We start from the raw sequence: 14,743 nt of genomic DNA on the forward strand, positions 1-14,743 counted from the left end.
TTGACAAGTTAACTCTTTCTGGTCAATGTGGTGCTATACCACGAAATGACTGCCCCCAGCTTTTGTCTTTATTTCAAAAAAAAGCACAATGTTTGGACAAGTTCCTTTTGTTTGTGGTAAACACATCTGTACACATGAATATATGTAACTTCTAGCAAGTATAAGTGAGTTACTTTGTAAACCTGATGGGATAACCTTAATTTGGTTGTTGCTGTAATTCTTTACATTCTAGGGATTGTTCAAGTATGTAAACTTTGCATCCAAACAATGGTAAATTGTACAGAACAGCATATCCTTTTGGCTGTTTGTAGTATGTACAGTATTAACTATCTTGAGCATGCTCTTAAAAACTCAAGATACATCATCTCATTTTGGATGTGATTCCATCATTGTTTAGCATGTGTGGCTATTCATCTTGCACTGATCAGAAAAGTTTCAACAGCATATCTTTTCTCCAGCAATATTCAGGATTACAATGGTAAGTTGACTACAAACTCATTTTTGTCAATGAAAGAACTCAAATTCCATTTATAACATCACTGTAATTTACCGCTAACAACCATGCACAATGAAAAGCAATTTAACTGGGTTCCCACTGCACCTTACGAAGGCAGAGCTGAAGAGACTGACCACCTGTTCCTGCTTGGCAACAGTGGCAAAGCAATTGAAGAAACAATTTTCTCCTTCCAAACTTAATGCAAATCATAACCATGGATGGGTAGAGAGATCACTGGTAGTGGAGATGATGTTTACTTTTATCTTTTTAAAATGAAGCAAACATTCATATTACAAATAATCAGCAATAAATTTAAAATTGATGCAATTTGATTTTTTTCTCAGCTAATTTGCTCAGTGAAAAAAAACTCAATTGTAACACTGACCATTTAACAAAAGGGAATTAACCCCGCATTCTCTTTTATGCGAACAGTAAAGTATTGGGATCTCACAAACACATTCACATTCTTCAAACACTTACCAGCAGAATTGAAATGAGAGAATGAAATAATCAACTCTGAAGTAGTAGACAGTGGAGATCACAGAAGAAAGGAATCATGAAGTACACGAAAGGATGAAAGAAAAGCAAGTCAACTAATACATGGCTGTAGAAATCTTGTATTTCCCTGGAAAGTACAATAGCAACATACTAGGCTGATTTCCATATGTTAAAACATGTGCATGCAAATTGTTATGGCATTTTTTGGGGGAATATGGATACTAATCATTTATAGAAGATTCATTCTTCAAAAGAAATGCATATTAGACAACTTGAAACTGGACAAAACACAAAATTACTGAGTAACATTCCTATTAGAGTCATTGTCATATGATAATAATTAAAGGTAGCCTTATGAGCTTGATTGGTAATTGATTAGGAAGTAACAGACAGAACAAAGTGATTAGCAGGTGTCCTTTACACAGGATAAACAGAATAAGACAAAGGGCCCTGTTAGAGAGCTGGTGACAAAAAGACAAGGAGGCAGCTTAGACTGCATAATCATTGAGAAATGGGAGACGTTGGATGGATAAGAACAATACTTGATGCATGTACCACAGGAGCTAAGTAAACAGATCACTAGATGTCTGTTGAACATGCAATTGGAAGTCAACAAGTTCTAAGTTGAGCAAGGGTATGTGTACATTACTTTAGCTGAAGGCTAGCTCTCCCTTGAATAATGATGGCAACCTGTACTTTAGTACACTGGTGATTTGTCAGCCAAGTTACACCACAATGACACTCGAATCAGTCATCAACAGGATCTTGTATCACGTCACCAAGACCAGCATGTTTTAAATATCTATCACCACACCAAACTAACGTTTTGAAATTAAAGGATCTAAAGGAGAAGTCAAGATATGATGTACTAAAGGAAGCCAAAGTCATGCAGTTAGGTTAGAGTCTTAGAAGTCATGAAGATTGCCAATCAGCCAAAGACCCACAGGTTAAGAAATTAAGACTACATAGGGAGGGCATGTGTCTGAAAGAAAGATCTAAAGATGTTTTCAGGAAAGGAGGAGACAATAGAGGGGGTTGTGAAACAAACAGAAAATACTGAAGAAACTCATAAGGTCTGGCAATATCTGTGAAGAGAGGAGCAAAGTTATTTGAGTTCAAACTTGATTTTTCTGTCGCCACAGATGCTGTCAGGCCTACTAGCTTTTGCCAACAATTACTGCGTTTGTTCCAGATTTCCAACATCTGCAATACTTTGCTTTTATAAAGGATGTTATGGACTCTGATTGAGGGCTACAGAATTCCATAATAAGGTTCATAGTGGAGCACCAGAAAAAGACCAAAACACAAAGACAAATGGAACCCAGAGGGGAAACACCCTGAGGAAAGCAAAAAAAGTGGCAGACAAGGCCAAAAGAAAGAGACTAGAAAAGGACAGTTATCATGAATCCTACGCATTTACAACTGTGCGTGTGAGCAAATGCCAAAATAAAACAGTCGAAAACAAAATGTTAGACATTGGTACCAGTGTGCCTTGCTACTGATGAGGAAATGGAAATTGGCAAAGCTCAGAAGAAATGGTGACCAAGTACAGGGAAGAATCAGACTGCATGAAAGCGTGGCCGTGAGAAGAAAAAGATTTACATAACTGTAACAATGAGGTAAGCAATGCCTAAAATTGAAAACAATGTCAAGGGGTGTATGATTGCAGATAGATTCAGATCAGCCAACACATTTTACAGGATGAATGATAAGGAAGTCTCAAAGTTACTAGGAATAAAACAAGTATCACATCCCCTTGCATTCAGAGCTCAGCCATGGCGCCCAATGAATTAGACATATGAGAGTATCTCTTGAATGGCATTAGCTGGCGTAATGAGAGTCAGCTAATCCATTGGTTAATATCCTAATGAGCCTCAAGGCAACAACCAGTAGCACAACCAAATTAACTCCATAAAGTTAATAGCAAGAAAGGTGAAGAGATTGCTAGAAGACATTGCGACTGTTGGTGAGGCAGTAAGACCTTCAAAAAAGTGTGTTTAACAGTTTATGAGAAAGCTATGCAAGCAGCTGCACAGATTGAAGGAAGAGGTTTGGAATCAGCAGATCATGTTTTACGTGGAAATACGGCAGGAACAGGATGAGTACCTGATATCGGAATAACGGTGATGGGCCACATTTGAAAAACCAGGTTTTTCTACCCAAAGGAGCAGTTTAACTTCAGAAGTGGGAAAGCTTTTAGAAATAATTGTTCAGGATACAATTAGTAGCTACATGGAAAAAAGGGGGTTGATAACAGAGTCAACATGGATTTCTAAACTAGAAATTCTAACTAACTTGGAGATTTTTTGAAGAGGTAATAGAGACTCAGAATGACAGTAAAGCTTTTGGATAGATATAGATTTCCAGAAGGCATTTAATACAATACCGCATAATAGACTTGTGAGGAATATTGTGTGTCTTGGTATAAAAGCGACCATAGCAACATGGATTCAAAATTGGCTGAGTGCTGGTAATAGAGTGCAATGGTGAATGGATTCTTTTCTCAGCTTGTAGAAAAGGTTTATAACAATCATCCCATGGGATAAATTCAGAACCCAGCAGAAGTGGATGAAAACGATAATGATGTCAGAGAAAATAAACTACAAGGGCAAACTGTTGTCAGTTTTAAAGTATATAAAAAGGGAGGGAGAGGTCAAATGAACATAGGCCACTTAGAAAATGAATTTTAGGAGACAGTTTTTGGGAAATGGCAGAGGAGTTAAACAGATTTTTGTATAAGTCTCTTTATGGAAGATACTTTGATCATTCCATTATTACTGAAGAATACAGGGGAGGGATCAAGTACCATCACCAAAGAAATCGTGTCGACGAAATAACAGGGCAAAACACAGGTATGTCCCTTGGCCCTGGTGGCATGTATCCGAGGAACATAAACGAGGTAGCTACAAAGATAGTGGATATTTTGTTTGCAACCGCCCAAAATCCTTGGATTCTGGAGAAGTATCAGAGGATTGCAAAGCTACCAATGTGACACCCCTATTCAAAAAAGAAGAGGGGCAAAAATTCAATTAGCCTAACATCTCTTGTTGGCAATTGATTAGTATCAATTACTGAAGTAACAGCAGAGTATTTGGAAAATCATATTCTATTCTAAGCAAGCAGAGTCAGCACGGCTTCATGGAAGGGCAGTTGTGTCTTGCTTAAATATTAGTGATTTTTGAGGAAGTCTCAACCAGATTGGATAGAGGGAAACCAATAGGTTTGTCATATTTGGACTTCCAACAGCATTCAACAAGATATTCCACAAAGGGTTAAGCCATAAGAGTCCACAGTGGTTGAGGTAATTTATTGGCAGGGAGAGAGAATTGGTTCATTGGCAAGAAACAGTGAGTGGGGATAAAGGGTTCTTCTGTAGGTTGGTGATCTGTGACCACTGGGTACCACAGGGATCAGTGTTGGGAAAACAACTGTTTACTGTATGTATTAATGACTTAGAGAAAGTAAGTGATTGTCCTGTAGCTAAATTTGCAGATGACTAAAATAGGCAGAAAAGCAGACAATGAGAGGGATACAAACAGGTTACAGAGATATTGATAGGTTCAGTGAGATGGCAAGAAGTTGGCAAATGAAGTATAATATGGGAAAATGCAAAGTCATTCATTTTGGAAAGTAAAACAAAAGGACAGAATATTATCTAAATGGAGAAACACCACAGAAAGCTGCAACAGAAGGACTTGAGGATACTTCTGCATGAAGCACAGAAGTTAGCACATAGTGCAAGAGGTAATTAGGAAGGCAATGGAATGTTTGCCTTATTTCAAGGGGACTGGTGTATAAACAGCATGGAATTCTTACTGCATTTGTTCAAGTTGCTGCTAAGACCACATCTGGAGTACTGTAAGCAGGTTATGCCCCCTTGTTTAAGGGGAAGTATCATTTCATTGGAGGCAGTTCAGAGAAGTTCACAAGGATGATCCCTGGTTTGGAGTCTTAAGAGCAAAAGCTTACGACATCAAGACTTTACTAAGTGGAGTTTAAAAGAATGAGAGATGATCTCATTGAAACACAGGATTTTTAAGGAGCTTTACAGGATAACTGCTGACAGGATGCTGCCCCTCATGTAGGGTCTAGGACCAGAAGACAGTCTCAAAATCAAGGGTAACCAATTTAAGATGAGATGGAGAGGAATTTCTTCCCTCAGAGTTGTGTGTCTTTGGAATCACAAAGCTATGGGACAGAGTAATTGCAAATATTTAAGGATGAAATAGATAGACTTTTGATCAGTTTAGGGGTGGAAGAGAGGGTTAAGGGGAAGAGCAGGAAAGTGAGCAAGAAGAATGTTGGATCAGTTATGATCCTATTAAATGGAAGAGCTGGCTCAAGTGGTCTATTGTTTCTGTTTATTCTGGTCTTACGGCATTTCTTGAGGTGGGGGGGGGGCAGGAGACAACAAAAATCAGTATTTGGGGATAATAAAATGTGAGGCTGGATGAACACAGCAGGCCAAGCAGCATCTCAGGAGCACAAGGGGGCATAACCTGCTTACAGTACTCCAGATGTGGTCTTAGCAGCAACTTGAACAAATGCAGTAAGAATTCCATGCTGTTTATACACCAGTCCCCTTGAAATAAGGTGCTCCTGAGATGCTGCTTGGCCTGCTGTGTTCATCCAGCCTCACATTTTATTATCTTGGAATCTCCAGCATCTGCAGTTCCCATTATCTCAGTATTTGGGGATCTTGCTTTTCCTGGTTTAATGATCCTGATCCTGGTGTAGATGGAACAATTTCAAATTGTGCAGATTATGCAAAGCTTACAAATTTAAATTGTGAGGAGAACAGTGTGGCACTCCAGAAGGACATTGAGATGGTGGCAAAATGGGCGGACATGTGACAGAGAAATAGGAAGTGATAGACTTTGATGGGAAGAACATTTAACTACAATATAAATTGAGAGTTTCAATTCTAAAAAGGGGTTCAAGAGCAGGGGCACCTGGGCGTATATATGCACAGATCACTGAAGGTGATAGGACAGATGGAGAGAGCAGTTAATAAAGCATACGGTATCATCAACTTCATTAATAGCTGCACGGAATACAAGAGTAAGAGATATGATGTTGAACTCATAAGAAACTTGCTAGGTCTCAGTTGGGATATAATGTTCAACTGTGGCTGCCACATGATAGGCAAGAAAAGATGGCATTGGATAGAGAGCAGAAGAGATTTACGAGAACAGCAGCAGAAAGGTTCAGTAGAGAGTATATTGAAGATGGTGCAATTGTTCTCCTTGGAGAGAGGAAGGATAACAGAAAATTTGACAGTGATTTTCAAAATCATGAGTGAGTTAGTTAGAATTGATTGAAGTTATTGCAGCTCATGATAGGAAGAATAAGAGGGCATAGATTGAAAGTGATGTGCATACAAAGCAAGTGTGATGCAAAAAATTGCCCTTTCAGACAGCGAGACACTGGGGGACACAGCCAAGAGTTCATATCAGCGCATCAATAATTATGCTGACGTCAAAACACAAATTATATCCAGTATAAACAGAAAATCACTGAAAAACAATGAGTTTAAAAAGAGAGTTTAAAGAAATTATTACAATTCAGTCAGGTTCCAAATTAACCACATGCTCCCACATCCTTGACAATAATCATAAATTGTGTTGCTTTGTAGACTTTGAGGTTTTCCCCAAAGTTAAGAGCCTTTATTTTCAATAAAAAAATCTTGAAAGGACACTAATAAAAAATATATTTGGAAGTCTGAGGGTCTTTTAGATTTGCCAGGAAACTAATTATGTACACCAATGTAAGAAACAGAGGTATATATTTCTAAAACTATATGGGAGCTGACTCAGACACATACAGCTCTGATATGCAATTTCTTTGCTCTTTGGGACATTGTGTAAATAGCTTCAACTTTGAGTTAGAGTTGGGAACTTTGAGCAGATCTGCACTACTTACCTTAATAGTTATCCAGGAAATAAGTAAACAGCATTTATTCCAATGCAAGAGGCCTGACGGGCAAGGGAGATGAACTCAGCGTATGGCTAGATACATGGGACGGAGGATAACATAGGTATTACAGATGTGGCTCCCCACAGGAATGGACAGGACTGGCAGCTATATGCTCCAGGGTATAGATGCCATAAGAATGGGATTCGGGGAAGAAGCATTTTTGATTAGGGATTACATCATGGTTACTTAAAAATAAGGGAGGATATTCCAGTGACCACATCCGGTGAAGTTATTTGGGTGGACCAGTGGGGAAAAAAAAAGGGGGATGATACTATAGATTCCCCAAAAGTCAGCAGGAAATTGAGGAGATCTTTGTTATCTGATTGAATAATAGGGTGGTAATGGTAATGGATTTTAACTTTCTTAATGTACACTGGGACTGCCATAGTGTTAAGGGATCAGATGGAAAGGAATCTGTTCAGTGTGTACCTGAAAATTTTCATATTCATTATGTGGACGTATCTACCAGAGAAGGAGCAAAACATGACTTTAGCTTGGGAAATGAGGCAGGGCATGTGACTGAAGTTTCAGTGGGGGAGCACTTTGGGGCTAGTGACTGTAATTCTGTTAGATTTAAAATAGCGATGAAAGAGGATAGACTGGATTTAAAAGTTAAAATTTAAATTGACAGTACTAGGCAAGAACTTTCAAAAGTTGATTGACAACAGATAGTCACATGTAAAAGGGACAGCTGGAAAGTGGGAAGCCTTCAAAATTGACATGAGTGTCCAGAAACAGTATTATCCTGTTAGGGTGAAGGGCAATGCTGGGAGGTGTAGGGAGCGCTGGGTGCCGAGAGAAAGAGGGGTCCTGGTCAAGAAAAAGAAGGAAGCACGTCAGGCATAGACAGCAGGGATCGGGTGAACCCCTTGAAGGGAATAAAGGGCAGGAAATCAGGAGGGCAAAAATAGAACATGAGATAGGGTTAAGAAAAACCCATAGGGTTTCTATAAATACGTTAAGGACAAAAGAGTAACCAGGGAGAGAATAGAGCCCCTTAAAATAAAATCAGCAAGCCCGCCTATGTGTGGAACTGCAGGAGATGGGTGACATACCAACAAATATTTTGCATCAGTACTTACTGTAGAGAAGGATATGGCAGCTAGACAACTTGGGGAAATAAACAGTGATACAATGAACAGTGTCCATATTACAGAGGAGGTAGTGTTAGACATCTTAAAACACATAGGCAGATAAATCCTTGGAACTGGATCATGTGAACCTTAGAACTTCGAAGGAACCTAGGGAAGTAACTGCTGGGCTCCTTGCTGAGATATTTGTATCAACGATAGCCATGGGTGACTGGAACACTAAAGGTTGGCTAACATAGTGCCATTATTTAAGAAGAGGTGTGAGCCTGACATCAGCAGTGGGCAAGATGTTGGAGATGATTCTGAAGGACAGGATTTACATGCATTTGGAAAGCAAAAGACTGATTAGGGATAATCAACATGGCTTTGTCACACTCAGCACAGGTGGTTACCTCAGAGGAGCCAATGGGCTGAGGAGTAGCAGATGGAGATTAATCTGGATAAACATGAGGTGGTACATTTTGGCAAGGAAAATCTGGACAGGACTTACAGGTAGTAAGCAGTGCAGATGCTGGAGAATCTGAGACAACAAGGTGTAGAGCTGAATGAACCCAGCAGGCCAAGCAGCATCAGAGGAGCAGGATAGCTGACGTTTCGGGTCTGGGCCCTTCCCGAAACAAGCTCTACACTTTGTTATCATAGGGCAGAACTTATGCCCTTAACAGTAGGGTCCTGAGGAGTGTTGCCAAACAAAGACCTTGGAGTGCAGAGCATAATTCCTTGAAAGTGGAGTCATAGGTAGACAGGGGAGTGAATGCAGCATTTGGTACACCTTCATTGGTCAATGCACTGAGTATAGGAGTTGGGAGGTCATGTTACATTGTACAAGACATTGGTTAGGCCACTTTTGGAATACTGCATTCAGTTCTGGTCTCCCTGCTACAGGAAAGCTGTTGTGAAACTTGAAAGGGTTCAGAAAAGATTCACAAAGATGGTACCAGGGTTGGAGAGTTTGAGCTATGGGGAATCTAAATAAGCTGGGGTATTTTCCCTGGAGCGTCAGATGCTGAGGGGTGACCTTACATTATAAAATCATGAGAGGCATGGATAGAGTGGATAATCAAGGACATTTTCCCCAGGGTAGGGGTCCCCAAAAGTAGCAGGCATAGGTTTAAGGTGAGCGGGAAAAGATTTGAAAAGAATGATATAAGTGGCAACATTTCCCCACCCGCCCTCCCCAAATAGAAGAAGGCGGTGTGTGAGTATGGAGCAAGCTGCCAGAGGAAATGGTGGAGGTTAGCACAATTACAACATTTAAAAGGCATCTGGATGAGCATTTGAAAGGAAGAATTTAGAGGAATACAGGCCAAACACTGACAAATGGTACTTGATTAATTGAGGATATCTAGTCGGCGTGGCCAAGTTGGGCCGAAACGTCTAATTCCACGCTGTACAGCTCTATGACTTTATAACTAACTAGGCACCAGTGATCCAACCAGACCTGACTACACTATCCCATCTCCACTTGACCTAGCATGATATACTTACCTATCCAGCCATGGTTTTAAAAACCAGATTTTATAATCCTAGCTTTTTCTTAAAATTATTTTTTCTCAATTTTATAAAAAATACCTTGCATGCCATGAGCAGTAGGTCTCCCACCGTATGGTCTGATTTAATAGCCATGCTCACTACTTGGTTGTCAGGGAAGCAGACACGAACACTAGACTCTGGACAGCTGTCCCAGATTCCACCCTCTGGTGCTGGAAAGTGGATGTTCAAAGATCCTTCTTGTTCATGCTGAAATAAAGTTCATATCGATTAACCAGAAATTCCATTTTCATCCAATTTTCAATAACTGACAACGCTATTACCTTCAGTCAAGATTCAGAAAAACATGCTGAACATTTAATATTGTTGAACTAAATTGAAAAATGTGATTTATTGCAAATTACTCATGTTGTGCAAATAAAGTGCTCAGATAAATGTACTTCACTTGCAAAATTACTGTAGCTACAATTTTTCAACTTATATAAGTGCAAACCAAGTTTAGAATGTCAGTGTAGACCATTGCACATTATCTCAGTGAATTACACTGGCATTGCCCCAATGAACTGTGTGGGGTGGGGGAAGGGAGGCGGTGGTGGTGGTGGGAGAGAAGAGAAGAGTTGTAACTTAAGCATAGCAACTTCCCTCGGGCAAAATATAGCCCTTAATAAAAATTCAAATTAAATTCTAGGTTAAAGCTGCAAAAATCGAGCACTGAAATGATTTACTCGCTCAAGCTTTTCATCTAACCCAGGATTTGAAATTTCATTTATAAAATGCTGATGGCTTATTCTCAAGTTAATAAAGACTTGATTACTGTCTTATGATCAGCTCCACATATCTATTACCATCCATAAATTATCCAAACCTTTCAAAATCTGTTGTGGTACTAACTGTACCATTACACAGGTCTTCAAGAATTAAATATTAAACATGTCATTTTTAAGTTTGCATTCAACTGTTTTCCCAGTTTCCCTAAGAAAAAGACAATTTGAATAATACCAAAAATAGAAAATTCTGATCATTTGATAGCTAAAGTGTTTGTGTTGAATTCTCACAATAGACACCTACCAGAAAAGGAGCAATTCTTGACTTTCTTTTGAGAAGTAAAACAGGGCAAGTAACTGAGGCATCAGCACTCTGGGACAAGTGATCATAATTCTATTAGTTTTAAAATAATCATGGAAAGGGACAGAACTGATCAAAAAGTTGGAGCTCTAAATTGAAGTAAGGCCAATTTTGACAGTATTAGACAGGAATTTTTGAAAGTCGGTTGGTAGAGGCTATTGTTTCAGTGATAATGGGGACTGCAGATGCTGGAGAATCCAAGATAATAAAACGTGAGGCTGGATGAACACAGCAGGCCAAGCAGCATCTCAGGAGCACAAAAGCTGACGTTTTGGGCCTAGACCCTTCATCAGAGAGGGGGATGGGGTGAGGGTTCTGGAATAAATAGGGAGAGGGGGAGGTGGACCGAAGATGGAGAGAAAAGAAGGTAGGTGGAGAGGAGAGTATAGGTGGGGAAGTAGGGAGGGGATAGGTCAGTCCAGGGAGGACAGACACACCTTAGGTTCTCCTAAGATGCTGCTTGGCCTGCTGTGTTCATCCAGCTCTACACCTTGTTGTCCTGGAATAACAACTATCTGGCCAGTGAAAAATCTGCTGCAATATTCATTTTAGAAGCTGCAGAAAAGACTCATTAATAGAATATCCATCTTCATTTAGAAAAAAACTAAGATGACGCATAGTACAACATCCAGCATAGATTCAACAACACACATGCAAATTAAAACAACAAGTCCGAAGTTTAGCTTTTGGCAAATCAGATTTTTTTTCTTAAAAAATATCAATTGGAATTTAGAGATAATGGGAACTGCAGATGCTGGAGATTCCAAGATAATAAAATGTGAGGCTGGATGAACACAGCAGGCCAAGCAGCATCTCAGGAGCACAAAATGCTGCTTGGCCTGCTGTGTTCATCCAGCCTCACATTTTATTATAATTGGAATTTACACATGGGAACCCCATGGAATCCTACTCGTAGCACACTCTGGAGAATTGTCTGGGAAATTTAATTTTCTACTGGGCAATTCCTGTATGCCTCAAAACTCTCTGAAAGTCTTTGTAAAAACTGGAGACTTCAGATGGTTCAGATAAAATTAAGTAAAATAGTTATTCAGAAATGTTAAACTACTAAGTACGTAGTCTAACTACTGAGTAACTATTAAGCAAACTCCCTTGTTGCCTCACTTACAATCCCAAGATGACGACACCACACCTCCAGGACACCTGCTACAAGATTTTTTAAAAATCGTATTTGTTATAATTAAAACATTTGTATGTACCTGTATACACTGAATTCATGAAAATACACTGAATACGAATGGAATTGGATATGTCCTATTATTCCTAACTCTATCAACACCTTACGTGCTGCTAAATTGCTCACTGACCTCGTAGTCAAACAACATTTTGAATTTAAATATCTCATCCTTGCCTTGTTTCCTTCAAAGACCTTGTTCCTCCCTCTTCTACAATCTCCTCCAATCGATGAATCCTCTGATACATGTGCACTCCCCTAATTATAGTCTTAGCACAGTGAGAGTTTAATCTCTCCACCATTAGTGGCCACACAGTCAGTTCCCTTAGATCCATCAGAGTTCCCTTCTTACACCTCTTCACCTCACTCTTTATGGAGCTCCTCAAAATTCACTACTTTGACCAGGTCATTGATCAATTGACCTTATTTCCTTATGTGGTTCAGTGTCAAATTGTTTTTGAATGCTATAGTGATATACTTTAGGGATGCCTATTATGTTGGAGGCCACAAAGATTATTGCTGTTACCTAGTAACTTTGAATAATATAGCATACACTAAATTCCTCCCAGGAGACCAAAGAAAATCATACTGCATGATTTTTATTTTATTAACAAAACTCAACTTCAGCCAAACAAAACATGAATGATCTGCTTTCACACTGTAGGGATTCTATGATTCTAACTTCTTTTGACAGATAAGAGAGCGAGGCGAGCCTGTCTGGGTGTTTTGGCTTTAGGTATAGGGGGTGCATTGATAAATTTTATAGAGATTTTAACTACCTAAAACCAGACTCAAAAACCATTTTTCTTGTTGCCAATTGAAAACCAGAAGCGTTACTGTTGTGGCTGCAGCAAGCTCCTACATTGGGATATGAAGGGGGAACACATGGAGCAAAGGTGTTTAAGAGGCTGAAAGGGTTATGATCTTACCACTCAAAGATTGATTTGAACATCATACAGAAACATTTCACTCCAAATTCGAAGGTTATGGTTAAGACATAGCATCTGCAATATCATTGGCCATCTGAAACTGGAATTTAACCTCTTAATCACTGGTGAATGCTTCAAAAGGAAACGTCTTTTGATTTTCATATAACAATAGCCATAACCTGAAAGACCTGATCAGTGAATTAGTCCTCTGATACACAAGATTCAAAATTTATATTGAATACTTCATACATTGTGTCAATTTTACATGATGTATTTATTACACTAGTGTGGAACTCTTGCAACTGGTTACAAACCACAGACGAACAGTAAGGCACCCAGGAAGTGTCTTAGTTCTGGTAGTCATATTTCACACGTGAATGGTTTCTCAGTGTCAGCTTTGGGAAACTCATTATCATGGAGATAGGTCTGCCACAACGTAAAACTACAAGCATTTGTTCAAGAACTGCTGATCAGTTGGAACAGTCTACTCAGTTTGCTAATGTCAAAGTGGAATATAACATGTCACTATTAAAAGGGTTTAAGTAATTTCATTTAAGTTTCTTCTTACTAAAGCCAACAATGAAACCCATGAAGGATGATTCTGAATAGAAGTTGTAATCCAGCTCACAAGATCATTAAGATTAATAAGGAGCAGGTATTAGATGTGTTGACAGCCATTAAATGTGCATAAAACTCCAAGGCCCGATGAGATGTATTCCAGGCTGCAACTGAAGGCACGCACCCTGGATATATTTACTACTTCACTGGCCACTGGTGAAGTGCCAGATTATTGCCAGATAGCCAATGCGGTTCCTTTGTTCAAGGAGGGCAGCAGGTATAAGGCAAGTAATTACAGACCAGTTCATCAGTGGTAGGGAAATTATTGGCAAAATCCTAAGGAGCAGGACTAATCAGGGATGGTCAGCACAGATTTGTTGGAGGAAGGTCCTTTCGGACTACTTAATCAAGTTTTTTGAAAGGGTGAGCATATATTTTGATGAGGGTGGAGCAGTTAATACTGATCTTCAGGAGTCTAATTTACAGCGTAAATAACGATGTTAATTTTGACAATAATGAACTTGACATTACCTACAAGCTTGTACTCCTCCTAGGTTCCAAGTTCGAATATTTAGGAAAAAAAAACACCATCTGTGTTAAATTTTGTAGAGTAATGCACTAACTGTGCACTGTGATTGGACTCAACTAGCATAAGAAATTTCAGTGAATAGACTCAAGTATAATAAATTAGCACAATATGTAACATACATAGTTGCCTAAATGCTGACAGTGTAAATGTGACATACATCGTTGTCTAAATGCTGACACAGTTTAAAAGTTGACACCAATGACTTTTGACTAAAAATTGACCATTTCAGTGATCAAGACGCATTGTGATTGGTAATTATTTAGTAATTACCACAGTACAGTAATTCAAAAATACAATAGAATCTTTAGATTTTCCCTGAATGAATTTTAGTGGTAATCTCTCAGGTAATGATCAAGGCTAAATGTGTATCAAATAATCAATTACATTGCCAAAAGTAACAATAACAAGTAGATAACCCAATTAAACTGAAGTAGTAACAGCAGTTGTTAACAATGAACAAAATGGTCATATTGTCACCTACAGAATCATCTAGCTTGGAGGGTGTGTTCCACCCTTTAACATGTACTGAACTTTCATAAAACATTTAAGCATCTTTCAAACTGTTCTAGCACTTCTCTCTGCTTTCTAAGGGAGTAGCATTCAGATTGGAAATTCAGTTGCATATATAAAGGGATGACAATCTCTCCTCTGCCTGTGAATAAGTCTCCCTGACTTTAAGCATCATAAACCATGGTCATGTGCCAAAACTCATCTTTCCCCCACCCCACATCACATTGAAAAACACCCCACTGGAAGTGGTTAGCAAAATCTGTTTGCTTGGATTTTGTCTTTTGATTA

At 39.0% G+C, this 14,743-nt stretch overlaps 1 protein-coding gene across 2 annotated transcripts in view; it reads right to left on the reverse strand.

The window, feature by feature from the left end:
- The window catches only part of tiam2a (TIAM Rac1 associated GEF 2a), a 350,324-nt gene that overhangs the window by 137,003 nt on the left and 198,578 nt on the right, over nucleotides 1-14,743 (reverse strand). For both annotated transcript variants that reach the window (XM_059648488.1, XM_048536148.1), the window contains exon 11: nucleotides 9,634-9,801. In XM_059648488.1, the coding sequence (XP_059504471.1) occupies nucleotides 9,634-9,801 (168 nt within the window). The remainder of the gene's footprint in view (nucleotides 1-9,633; nucleotides 9,802-14,743) is intronic.

This window comes from Stegostoma tigrinum, chromosome 9, assembly GCF_030684315.1.
Source record: "Stegostoma tigrinum isolate sSteTig4 chromosome 9, sSteTig4.hap1, whole genome shotgun sequence".
Classification (NCBI taxonomy): Eukaryota; Metazoa; Chordata; class Chondrichthyes; order Orectolobiformes; family Stegostomatidae; genus Stegostoma; species Stegostoma tigrinum.